Source organism: Electrona antarctica, assembly GCF_951216825.1.
Source record: "Electrona antarctica genome assembly, chromosome: 20".
Lineage (NCBI taxonomy): Eukaryota > Metazoa > Chordata > Actinopteri > Myctophiformes > Myctophidae > Electrona > Electrona antarctica.
In genome coordinates, this window is record NC_136801.1 from 32,635,637 (window position 1) to 32,649,872 (window position 14,236).

The following is a 14,236-nucleotide window of genomic DNA, read 5'->3' on the forward strand; positions in this document are numbered from 1 at the left end:
ATTCCGAGACTCACACTGCATATAATTGGGGGAAAAAAATCGTTGTGTTTTTTCGGATTCAATACGGCACTGTCACTAGAGGTCTGAATCCTGGCATTACGGCCCAAAAAAGTATTTTATCATGTTTGTTTCATCCTTGGAGAAGTGAGTGAATTATTCACAATGCGTTCAGTGCATGGACGTTTGCCTGGTCTTGCCTCAGTTTGGTGTGTGTGTCTGTTTAGTAGTCACAGGCTGTTGTTGATACTTTTCATTGGATAAATATGTATCCACCTTTTTCCCCGCCAAGGTACCGGGGCTCCTTGTGTGTGTGCTTTGCTTCCTTCAGTGCAGTGTTGCCATGTCTGCTTATTATAAGCAACCTTTGACTTGTTTTTTCTGTAAAGTCACATGCAAATAAATGATTGGTAGTTGCTGGTTGCTGGTTTTTTGGGCTTGATTCTAAAGTGTACAGTAGTTGCTTATTTAGGCTTGCTTCCTAATGTTGTTAAAACAAGTGGTTCCCACATTTCTTCACATCAAGGAACCCCAGATTAATATGTAATTGTCCACTCCACAGACATCGACCATCTGAAAATATTTTGTGCCTTTTTTTAATTAAAATGTTTAAAAAAATTTCGATTTATTCTCAATGTGTTTTTAAATAACAGATGTACAACCTCACAAGGTGTCGCTGTGAGCTTGTAAATCAGCTATTTTCATTTGTGCTTGTTTTCATAGACCTGGCCACTTGTTTCTCTTGCACAACTGGCAACACAGCAAGAGAGAGAGGAACTTATGCACACACAAACGCAAAGACTTATGGACAAAAAAGGTATCTGTCCTTCAAGTTGTACTGCATAATTCCCAAAGGTGTAAATTGCAGACTTGAAAAGAAAAAAAGGAATCCATCCAAGGCACTCCGTCTTTGGTGAAAAAAGATTCATATTTATAGTTTATTGATGAGCAAGGCAATTAAAAAACAGGACCTACGCGTTTCAACCAAAAGGTCTTCGTCAGGGTCTATCTACCATCTTGGCTAATTACTAATTAGTCACCCTTAAATACAGCCAGGTGGTGGGTTTGATCCAATCATGTCATTAGTACATCATTATTATTTCATTGGCATATAAATTATTTCATTTTGATAATGATTACACATAGGACTTATACTGTAGGTTACAGGAAAAAGGTGGATACAACCCACAGACAGTGGTGGATAAAGTACTCAGTCGTTTTACTTACGTAAAAGTATCAATACTGCAATATAGAACTACTCTGTTACAAGTAAAGTCAGGTAATTCAAAATGTACTTGGGTAAAAGTACAAAAGTGTTTGCATCAAAATGTACTAAAGTATTGCCATCAAAATGTACTTAAAGTACTTATCATTCCGGTCTCATTTCAAGTTGTCAGATGTACCTGTCAGTGTTGGGCGGGAGGAAGGAGTAGGACAAAAGTTCTCCACGTCCTCCCGGTGGGGGCTCCTCACTGGCAGGTGAGCCTGTGGGATACGACAGTACGTCCTCCCGGTGGGGGCTCCTCACTGGCAGGTGAGCCAGTGGGATACGGCAGTATGTCCTCCCGGTGGGGGCTCCTCACTGGCAGGTGAGCCAGTGGGATACGGCAGTACGTCCTCCCGGTGGGGGCTCCTCACTGGCAGGTGAGCCAGTGGGATACGACAGTACGTCCTCCCGGTTGGGGCTCCTCACTGGCAGGTGAGTCAGTGGGATACGACAGTACGTCCTCCCGGTGGGGGCTCCTCACTGGCAGGTGAGCCAGTGGGATACGACAGTGCGTCCTCCCGGTGGGGGCTCCTCACTGGCAGGTGAGCCAGTGGGATACGACAGTACGTCCTCCCGGTGGGGGCTCCTCACTGGCAGGTGAGCCAGTGGGATACGACAGTACGTCCTCCCGGTGGGGGCTCCTCACTGGCAGGTGAGCCAGTGGGATACGACAGTACGTCCTCCCGGTTGGGGCTCCTCACTGGCAGGTGAGTCAGTGGGATACGACAGTACGTCCTCCCGGTGTGGGCTCCTCACTGGCAGGTGAGCCAGTGGGATACGACAGTGCGTCCTCCCGGTGGGGGCTCCTCACTGGCAGGTGAGCCAGTGGGATATGACAGCATGCAGTGACAACACAGCAGTTTGTGTGTGTGTGTGCAGGGCAGGAATCAATTGGCATAACCACATTTAAATTGGCGAGAAGAAGGAGGTGAAAATAATTGGCTGCATTAAATTAAAAACAAACACTTCTAACAAGATGGTGTGATTAACTCCCCACTGCGCTTTCAGTTCAGGCTCTGGGCTCGATCATCTGGGGCCCTGGTATAGTCAGTGTTTACTGTTTTATACTGTACGTAGGCTACTAGGCTTACTATTTACATTGTTATTTTACTAACCTGTAGCTACACTTTAACAATAATGGCATTTGTATGTATTCTAGAATCCAGATCAGTGGTTCTCAAGCATTTTAATTTCAAGGACACTTAAATCCCCATAATTGTACGAATGTAAGGGTCCATTTGGTTCCATTTGTAATATACACATTACACAGTACACTCTCAGACTCACAGACCTTCACGGGTCCATTTGGTAATCCCTCGAGGAAGGTCCCTGACTCCCTGGAGCCCACTTTGAGATTATTTTAAAACCACACACTGGTATCGAATTGGTACTCGGCATCGGCGGTATATCTCAGTGCCCCTCTATCTCACACACACAACACGATGCATCGGTTTATCTCAGTGCCCCTCTATCTCACACACATCGTATATCTCAGTGCCCCTATATCTCACACACATCGTATATCTCAGTGCCCCTCTATCTCACACACACAACACGATGCATCGGTATATCTCAGTGACCCTCTATCTCACACACACAACACGATGCATCAGTATATCTCAGTGCCCCTCTATCTCACACACACACAACACGATGCATCAGTATATCTCAGTGCCCCTCTATCTCACACACACACAACACGATGCATCAGTATATCTCAGTGCCCCTCTATCTCACACACACAACACGATGCATCGGTATATCTCAGTGCCCCTCTATCTCACACACACAACACGATGCATCGGTATATCTCAGTGCCCCTCTATCTCAAAAAAAACAACACGATGCATCGGTATATCTCAGTGCCCCTCTATCTCACACACACAACACGATGCATCGGTATATCTCAGTGACCCTCTATCTCACACACACAACACGATGCATCGTTATATCTCAGTGCCCCTCTATCTCACACACACAACACGATGCATTGGTATATCTCAGTGCCCCGCAATCTCACACACACAACACGATGCATCGGTATATCTCAGTGCCCCTCTATGGCCTCACTCAGACCTTTACTGCATTGCTGTATGCTTGTTGGATGAATGTTGTGTAGTGTCATGGCCGCCCCAATGCATTTCCAATGGAAGTCACATGGTTTGTAGTCCACATTTTGGACTACAAGCTGTTGTATGGCTTTCGGCTGTGTTTCGACTGCGCCCCTCCCCCTCATACAACACAAATGTTGTGTCAAACCATGTGACTCCCATTGGAAATGCATTGGGGCGGCCATGACACTACACAACATTCATCCAACAAGCATACAGCAATGCAGTAAAGGTCTGAGTGAGGCCTATCTCACACACACAACACGATGCATTGGTATATCTCAGTGCCCTGCTATATCTCACACACAACAAAACAACAAATGACTTCTAACAAGTGCAATGATGGTGTGACATCCCCACTGCGGTGTAGGGCCCACCTGGGGCCCATGGTTGGTTCAGTAGGTTGTTAGAGCAGATGTCAATGGCATTGTTTGTTACGTGAAGCTGAACAGTAAACAAGAAGTCCCAACCCGAGGGCCTCCATTCCCCAGTGACCAATTATGTTTTGTTTTTGTTGTTTTTTTGTCTCGGAGAGGCTGAGGCAAACCCTTATTGGGGGGAGGGGAGAAGTACTTGCATTTCTTACTTAAGTAAAAGTAGCAATACTGCTGTATAGAAATACTCTGTTAGAAGTAAAAGTCTGGAATTTATAATGTAGGCCTACTTGAGTGTGGTTGAAGTCACTGGAGGACGGTTTCTGAACTGCCCACAGCCCTCCTATGAGACACAGACCGAGTAGAAAAGAATTGCGTCATTTTTTCATGATTATTAGTGAGGACCTATTATATGAAGATTGGTTGAAAAGTGGTGAAGTGGTCCTTTAAGTACCAGAAAGTAAATACTCATTATGCAGGATGTCTAATTTCAAATGTATACAAATATTTTTTGAAAATGGCAAATTGTTGTATAGCAAGTAGATCGGCTATTTTCAAATGGCCGAAATTCTGTGGTTAATGTAGCCTATGTTTTATTGTTTTGAGAGAATAATCAAAAATCTACAAAGTAACTAAAGTGTTCAAATAATTGGCGTGGAGTAAAAGTACAATATGTGGATCCGAGATGTAGTGGAGTAGAAGAAGTAAACATGGAAATATTTGGTGTTTCAAGCATTGTGTTATACTATATCTACAAGCTCGTGAAAATGTGGCACAAATCTTTGAATATATATTCTTTCAGAGCGAATGTTTTTAACTCATATCTTTGCTTCTAGGAGGGGGGTACCTTGAAAAACATATTTTCAGATGGGGGTTGGCGGCCAAATACAGATAATTCTGGGGGTCCTTGACGTGAAAAAGGTTGAGCACCACTGATATAGAAACATAGGGTTTTCAGAAAACTGTCATGATTTAGAAGACATTGTGAAGAATCGAGCTCAGGTCTAAATGGGTTAACCCATTCTGGGCGGGAACCCCTTTTGGTGTTTTAACTAAGGATTATGTTATACTTTAGCTATTGAAAAATAGCAGATCTACAAGCTCATAGCGCGCCACCGAGTGGCGCGCTACGAGCTTGTAGGTCTGCTATTTTTGAAAAATCGTAAAAATGCGGCACAAATCTTTGAATATATATTCTTTCAGAGCGAACGTTTTTTTTATTTCGACATCAGGCCTAAATGGGTTAAGGACAATACTTAAGTAAATGTACTCGTGTTACTTTACACCACTGGCTGTATTTACTGTACCCGCACGTACTGTACCATCGCTATTTCAGCCCGACATAATCTGTCATACGTATCACGGCGTACGGTCCTCACCATGCATGGAATTACTTTTTTACTCTTCGCTGAATCTTGAATAGTTTACTTTCAAAGTCCTGACAGGCGATTAGCAGGTTTTTCTCGCGTGAAACACAATGCAACACAATTAGAATGATATGCACATGTTAGAACTTTGACGATGGAGAGGGCCACTATAGTTCCACACTCACTCCAGAGGGCCACTATAGTTCCACACTCACTCCAGAGGGCCACTATAGTTCCACACTCACTCCAGAGGGCCACATTGCATATTACTGTCGTAGCAGAAAATAGCAAAACGCTCTATGAACTGAATACAAATACATTGGACATAACAAAAATAACATTTAATACTACTCATTAACCTACTAATGTATTACTAAAGTCATTAAAGCGGGTCATGTTTGCATGTTTGGAATTGTAACAGCTGAAATCAATAATATATTAGTATTCTGATATTAACCTGCAGGAGCCACATTAAGTGAAGGTTGGGGGCCGCATGTGGCCCCCGGGCCGCCAGTTGCCCATGTACAGTATGTGTTATATGGGCAATGTCACAACAAACATATCCACAGTTAGGCTACCCATCCAGCAGCAATCACCTCAATAACGAACCTGCATATTTTTTTTTAGATGGGTCGATGCATGTCACCATGTAAGAAAATATAATGTGATGGTTTCACCACATCTATTGCTTAACATTGTGAGACTGCAGCTCATTCTGTCGTGTGGTTGGTGGAGACGGTAGTGTGTCTACAGGCTGGAAATAGGAAGATGGGCCTATTAGAGGTAATGAATGGCTGACGGTTTGCAGGTGGCCTACGCTGAACCCAGCCATGAAAAGAGAGAGAGAACCTCTCTTCTATAATGGAAGTTCAGCGGAGCATTTACATGACGACGTCTCTTTAATATTATGTCTGGAAATGTATAATGCTGCCTGTTATTAACGTCATAACCGAAGAAGAGCTTAATGTACAGTCTACGTTCACCAACGCCACACACGTATTTTGTGAATTAGCTGTTATAAGGACAAGGCATTTATATTTAGCGAGCAAAATTGCTATCCCGCTTGTTAGCAAAAATGTTCCACTGTCTGCCACCCATCCTGTCCAGTCACAGCAGAGAGAAAGAGGCAGATTTCGATATGGGCGAGTGTTGCACTATAAAATATTTATGTGATCTTCAGCAGCCCACCCCTTTGATGAGACTGAGGCCGTCCCCCCTGTTAAAAACGAACAAATCACGCCGACTGCATACACAATATAATCACTGTCAGCGTATAAAGAAATAATAACTGAATAATGACTGTTGTTACGCGGGACAGTGTGTCTAACTCCACCACATATTCTTCTCAACACGTCGCACATATCCCCACATGCCCGCTGCGCCCGTGCACCAATTATTATTTCCCCAGAATTCCACTGCATATTTCTTTGATGGCCCGACGTCTTGGCTAACTGGCAGATGAGAGGCCTGTGGAGCTGCACTCCCTTCCAGCAGGAGATTAGCCCTGGCACATCTTAGTGAGAGACTACGGTACTTGAGAGATGTTAAATGTTTTGGCAGACGCAGCGATTGCCTCGCAGTAACGTTGTCAGGGGTTGTTGTCTGTTTCTTTGGCTCCGGTGGCGTTTGGACCGGGCCGTGCGTTAGCCAGGGTCTATGAAAGCCCCGTAATGGCTCACGATTCACTGGTCACTAATTGGAATGCCACTCCACCACACGGCGCTCCGAGATATGAATTTGGCCCCGCAAGACATTCACATAAGTACAGACACGCACATTCTCACTCTAACAGTCTAGCAGCTAAATTGAATTTGAAAAAACCAAAGCCGGCCTTAATTGATTTTAGCAGCTTATTACAAATGGAGCGCTGACAGCCAGAACAGTTCACCATGAAACAGGAACATTATGAGCTGTTAAGCGTTAACACTACGCTACTATTACTCATAAATTAGCATGTTTCACAACTATATCTCGTGCAAGTGTAAAAATGGTAGCAAACTGTGTTAAATGGCTTGGAATGGCTCTTGTGACAACATAGTAAAAGCCCTGCCGAGCCATGATACCCCTTAGGGCAGTAAGCCTGTCTTCTGTTTCTGCAGCGTGAGGTGGCTTGATGTACAAGTACATAACTCTGGACATGATGCTAGTATGTCATGTGACGTACAAGTACACCCCCTGGACATGATGTACAAGTACACTGGACATAGTATGACGCAGGGCCTTATCGCCAATCAAATACGCATACGTTGGTTCAATGTACTAACAGACGGACATGCAACAGTCCGACACATTGCCGTTGAGTTTTAACGTTGCCGGTTAAAACTCACCCGTGGCTTCCCTGTGAGTCATGGTTTGGGGGTATGGTGTCGACTAATGCCGGTCAGACTGTTAGTTCGTTGGACCAAACACATGCACCTGTGCAAGAGATCATCCACAACTACAACAACATTTTTTATAATTATAACAAACTAACATATCTGCATCGGTTGGAGGTGGTCTTCTTACTCTTCTATTGTAGACCCTGATGTTGGTTATAGGAAACCTACTGGTTGACTTTTTTTTTTAACCTTTTATTTATTGCTTTTGACAAACTGAGGTACAAACAAGAATCCAATTCATGTCAAAAGTAAAAAAAAAATCTTTTTTCCCTTTGTGCTCTTACACTCCAACATACTCCGTGCAACATACGACAAAAAACAAAAAAACCATACAATTACAAACAAAAAGACAAGAAAAACAAAACAAAACAAAACAAAACAAAACAAAACAAACTGACTGACTTATTATTTCTAATAGAGGGTATGCGAATGCATGAAGTGAGTGGCAAAGTGAGTTTAACATTGTTCAACGTCGTTTAATGCAATTCAGATACTAGGACTTTTCTGTTTGGATGTATGGGCTGTCAAGGCCAGAAGTCTTCTTTTTTTTGCCACTCAATAGGCGTTCCTTCCTCACGCGCATAACAGAGTTGACCCTGCAAGGTTAAGGTTACTTCTGTAAGCCCTGCTGTAGCGGAGCCACTATTGTTGATGTTGGCATTGTTGGCCAGAATTGTATTTTTAAATGAACACCCTATACCAAGGTTAAAACTTCTAAACTAACTAAAACTGAACTATTATAATCGATTTGAATTTGAATGCTGAAAAGTAACAATGCTGATGTTCAAAAACATCCTTGCACTCGCGAGTGAGTGGCACGCACGCACGCACGCACGCACAAATAGGACTTTTACAATTCTGCTATAAGTGGTTTTCAACCCTCATATCAAGGCCCATTATTTATTGGGTATTTGAGTCACGGACCACCATTTGATGAGATTTAGCCTCTCAGATCCAAAACTAACGAATGTCTTGTTGTCGTTGGTCAAGATTTTGTCCACAATTCTATTCTGTATTGATGTTGGTACCATTAGGAGAGATAACAGGCAAACGTTGAATCGTGTAGACTTCTTGTAAATTAAGCAATGCAATTGCGTAACAATAATTTAACTCTTGAGAGCGAGTTAAAAGATCTATAAGGGCCCATTTGGTTAGCAACTCTCCATCATTTAGCTGGGGACCACAGGGAACCCCCTTAAAAGGCCCACGGGTGGTCCCCGGACCACTGGTTGAAATCCACTGTGCTATAGAGAATATTTTCAAAATATTTGAATAATTTGAACGCAGTGCACCAGTATGATGTGCGCTATACTCCATTTGACATGTTCCTTCTTTATTTCATCCACAAGCCTTACTGTATATATTATAACAATTGTTAGTTATGTAATAGGGATATTAGAAATACATTCTGTCGTGCCGGTACCATTATGGAATGGCTCATTTGGCGCCTGACTGACTTTCATGGTCCTTCCATCCTTGACCCCCCCCGTGTTGAGGTGCGATATAATTGCTGCATCGATTATAACCCATTAGGCTTCTGAGGCCCGCTAAACCCATTAACACTGGGATCTGCCTCAGATTTTTTTAGGCTTTTGAAAAATTGCAGATACACAAGCTCGTACACAAGCGCAGAGCTTGTACATCTGCTAGTTTTGAACAGTCACCCTGATGAAGGCAGTTATCTGCAACGCGTAGGTGCATTTTAACTTTCGCGAATGCATTAGTGGTGCAACCACTCCAAGGAACAGCAATGTCCGTGTCCGTGTGACACCTATGTGACTTGTGTTAACCTATGTTTGTGTGTGACTCATGTGTGACTCATGAGTACCAGTAGGGGCGCTGTTGTGCCAGAAACAGAGAGAGAGAAATAGTGCTGCACTGTTGCCTGCTAATGAGAGAGAGAGAGGGGAGGGGGGGGGGGGGTGTAAGGGGGGGAGTTGCACCACTCAGTTCACACGGGTGTGATTTTTTGCCAAAGAGCACCTTTGTTGAAGATTCCTACTCTGGCCAAACAGATGCGCTCCTTCCTCTCTCTTTTCTCTCTTTTTTTTCCTAGTTTTGAACATTGTTGAAACATCTTGTAAGAGTTTGAAAAGTTTTGATTAGTTTTGAATAACGAGAAAGTTTGAGAACTACTGATTTAGAAGGCAGGTATTAATGGGCTATTCTTTTTGTTCCCTCTGAAGAATCATCTCTGCTTTTCATGTCTGGCTGGCCATTGATCTAATTAGCAGTAGTCATTAGTCAGCTGCATGGCAGCAGCAGTGTCATACTTAAGGAATGACATTCAGGCCATGTCCGTCTCAGCCACGGGAAACAATGTGAGGTCTTGTCTGAATCCTAAACAGAGGGCTGTCTTCATCCGAGGTTGCAGGATCTGCAAAGAAAAAAAAAGGAAAAAGAAATGAGATAAAACGACCTTGGATAGTTGGATTCGTGCATCTGGCTGCACTCGATGTAAACATGTGTCGTATCTTTTAAAAGCTTTATTTTTGTGTGCAAAGAGCTGAGATCATTTAGGCCGGGGGTTCTCAATGTTTTTGGCTGTGGACCCCCGGAAATGCTTTGACCATGTCTCGCGACCCCCGCCCGCCCCCCTCCCCACCACCAATACAAACTGACTGCAGAAATAACCTTAATAATAGAGAAAATATATCATATGAATACTGAAACCAGATTTGATCATTAAGGAAAGTGTATGCATGTATGTGTACTGTGTAATGTAAACTCTCAATTTCCATTTTCCAGCCATTCAGTTGATTTATTTATTTATTTTTAAGTTGTGCAACCACTTCCTTAAAGGGACACTTCACCCTTTTTGCAAAATAATATATATTAATGACGTTTAGAAGATGTAGAACACTTTCCTGGGGGTCTTTATGTTTGTAATATGTGGTTTTAGATATTTTAGAGTTTAGCAGTGAGCCCAGTGTCTCTGATGTCATCGACACTGGGCTCACTTCCTTCCTGGACCACAATTCCCATAATGCTTTGGTGCTCTGCTCCTCCTTGTGGATAGGGGGAGGGCTGTCTTACTGAGACAACATGTAGTCCAGGTAGTAAGTGAGCCCAGTGTCCATGACATCAGAGACACTGTGCTCACTGCTAAAATCTAAAATATCTAAAACCACATATTACACACAAAGACGCCCAGGAAAGTGTTCTACATCTTCTAAACGTCATTAACATATATTTTTTTGCAAAAAGGGTGAAGTTTCCCTTTAAGTGACTATGTGTGTGGGTGGGTGTGTGGGTGGCTGGGTGGGTGCGTCTGAGCACGAAAACAGCATGGTTGTAACTGTAATTTCTCAACCGTTTCGGACGCGGGGCGGCTCGCCGGAATCGGGCCAGCACCCTGGGTGCGTTCCTGTGGGTCTGGGTTAAATGGAGAAGTTGAGAGACGCAGGCAGACGATGTGATGATTCCAGAGTCCATGTTTATTGCACAAAGACAGAGTACAGACACAACAGCCATGGCATAGCCATTAGCCATCAATCCACTCGGGCGGCCTGACGGCATCTGAGTGTGTCACACAACTTGCATTCAAGCTGAGTGATTTAAATACTCTAGTTACAGTATACATGAGATGTCAATAACAAACACGGGTCACTGGGCCACCTGAAGACAGTCGTTTGACCCAGGTGACAACAGAATAAGCTACTGTAAGCATCTGAATATAGTATGACATATTATGTGTAAGATTGCAGTTATTGAATTGAGAATTATGGGGTCCAATATTCTCCACATGTAAGCTGAGGCTATTATTGCGCAGTGGTGGTAGAATTGGGCTACTATTTTCTTTTTTGTTTACTTAAAATAGCACAAATTTATAGAAATACTGTACAAATCCAACTAAATGTCTGGTAGGCTATATTCAGAATTTAATTTGAGTAAAAGTACCAAAAGAAAGAACAGGTCTGTACCTCTGAGAGTGTACACATTTGTACACTCTCACACGCACGTAGCACAAACATATGCGTAGGGCAACGAAATAGTCAGCAACATGCAAAGTAGAAGACGTGGAAGGAGACTTAGGTATAAGGAGACTTAGGTATTGACTTAGGTATTGACTTAGGTATTGACTCGGTCATTGCCTTATAGGAATGCAATAAAATACAATCGCTGTGAATCCAAGGCTTCATGGGGTGTGTAATTGATAGAAAGCATGAGTGTGTGACCTATTCCTTCAGACTGAAAACCATTCATCCATGCATCCATTCACTTTATTTCAGAGAGATGCGGACATGTACAGAGAGCGGATGACATAATGGCAGACATTGGCCTTCATACGGTCATGAGTCACATACTCCTGAACGCAGGGATGGACGCTCCATCGGACCAGCAGTGACAGCCGTTTCTCCTGTGGACTCGCTCATGGGAAGAGGAGGAGGAGAGGAAATGCAAGCACCCTCCTCGGTGAGAATGACGTCGCCCAGCGTCCTGGCCCTGGGGATCGTGCTTTCTCTGATCCCAGGCTGGGTGTGGAGTGACATCACGAGGGGAACCAGAGGTGTGGAAGTAGTGCATCAGCTGGCACACGAGTCTGCCCATCATCTGCACCGGCGCATGAAGAGAGGCTGGATCTGGAAACAGCTCTTCGTCCCAGAGGAGGACCCGACTCCACGCGTTATTGGACAGGTATATATAGCTGAGGATTTATAATAAGGTTGTGTTCTGGTGTGTCCCCGCCTCGAACATTGCAGGTCTATAAGCTCAAGCGTTCTGTGTGCGACATAATGTGCAACCAAGTATTCTATGAGATACTCCTTTATGCCACGGTGCCGGTTCAGGAGGTGTATAGGAGTCAAGTGCAAAACCACTAGGCCAGGGTTCCCCAATTAATTTTCCTCAAGGGCCATATTTTGACTAGGGTGCCAGGCTGGGGGCCGAGTCCGCACGCACAAGGTCGAGGTCTTGCCCTGAAAATTCATTTTCAGGGCAAGACCCCATTTGAAAAGGATGCCCAGTTTGACATGCATAGGCATAGGCTTATTCTTCTAGGGGCCACAAGGGGGGCGCTCCGCGGGCCGCAAATGGCCCGTGGGCTGCCTATTGGGGAACCCTGGACTAGGCACAGGCAGAACAGTGAAGATGCAAATGTTTTTTTGTTACCCACACTAGGAAACTACGAGAAGCTAAATGCTCAAGTACTTAGAAATACACTAGGGGCGATATCTTGCGCCACCCCTTAACCCTTATCCCTAAAATAATAATATTTGTTTTACTATTTAAAAAAACCTTTTAAAATAGTTCAAATAGCCAAAAATGGAAAATACGTTTAGGGATAAGGGATAAGGATGGCGCAAGATGGAGCCCTAGGTATAGAAAGGAACAAGGACCACGCCACTTACGACAACAAACTGACAAGATAACAGTGGGAACAGGGAGGTACATACTGTATACACACACAAGGTAACTGGTCACAGGTGAGCACAAATTGCACAATAGTTAATTAACACTGGGATAGGCTGACAGACTTGAGACACAGGTGACCAACAACATTGATAATGACTGGACTGGTGAGACAAGACTGGTAGTAACTACTAAGGAAAACAGGACACCGAAACACAAGGAGATCTCTACAAAATATGTTCTCGTTTGCCTCATGTAATATCATTTGCCAATTTGGTCACTTTAGAAATGTGCAGATACCCTGTATACACTTACAGTACAGTATGTTGGTTTGTTGTTGAGTGAGAAAACAATGTTGCACATTAAGCTAATTTTCTGGGGACCCCCCAAACTAATTTGTGGACCCCGACCCCCAGTTTGGGAACAACTGTACTAGGGTGTTACGTCACAACAGCTATAGGGGTGTAATGATACGATACGCATCACGATACATGGTAAACATCATTAAAATAAGCTCTGGTTGCAAAAGGGGTGAATTGGCCTAACTATGTCTTCTGCTGTTCTCCACTGGGCTGTTGTGAGGTCAAGTTCGCAATCTGACTTTTTTTTACTGAAACTTAAATCTGACAGCACAGCAGCAACGGGCACTCTCTGCTCTACCAGGCACTTGAGCATCATAATGGGGGAATTCCAGCGAGCCGCAACCGCCTTGACCAAGTTTATGGTCTGCCACAGTCTTGTCTAGTTCTGTCTTTCTGCGAGCGCTGTGGTGGCCTTTGCACTCAAGACACATCACAGTATCTTTTTGCTTGAGGACAGTGTTTTTTTTTAATATTTTTTTATCCCTCGATTTTGTAACCCATTTTTTCACCCCTGTGCCAATTATCGAATGTGATCCTGGGCTCTTTACACACCCTCCGCCAACCTAGTCCCCATATATGGGGGACATGGGGAGAGCAACGGACTTGAACTCATGCTTCCTTCCTGCCTGAGTGTCCAAGTTGCTCCTTTTCACGTGACAGGGGGGAGTTTGAGGACAGTGTTGATGCACAGCACAAATATAGTTAATGATATTTGTTGCATTGTCATGGACAATAGAAATTACCGTATTGCGTGGAATGGCTATTGGTTAATTGTATGGCCAGCAGGTTGAAAAGACGAGGCTTGAGGATGTTGTAGTATATTACTCAGCAAGTATTGTATTAGTTGCTAAGGAGTCACCGAGTTAAACAGAGTTGGTAGAGTTGAACAGAGTTGGTAGAGTTGAACAGAGTTGGTAGAGTTGAACAGAGTTGGTAGAGTTGAACAGAGTTGGTAGAGTTGAACAGAGTTGGTAGAGTTGAACAGAGTTGGTAGAGTTGAACAGAGTTGGTAGAGTTAAACAGAGTTG

The 14,236-nt window shown here is 43.7% G+C and overlaps 1 protein-coding gene across 2 annotated transcripts in view; it reads left to right on the top strand.

Moving 5' to 3' along the window:
- cdh19 (cadherin 19, type 2) overlaps positions 1 to 14,236 on the top strand; it is a 171,733-nt gene that overhangs the window by 105,369 nt on the left and 52,128 nt on the right. For both annotated transcript variants that reach the window (XM_079489456.1, XM_079489455.1), the window contains one exon: positions 11,727 to 12,132. In XM_079489456.1, coding sequence (XP_079345582.1) covers positions 11,869 to 12,132 — 264 coding nt within the window. In that variant the 5' untranslated portion in view covers positions 11,727 to 11,868. The remainder of the gene's footprint in view (positions 1 to 11,726; positions 12,133 to 14,236) is intronic.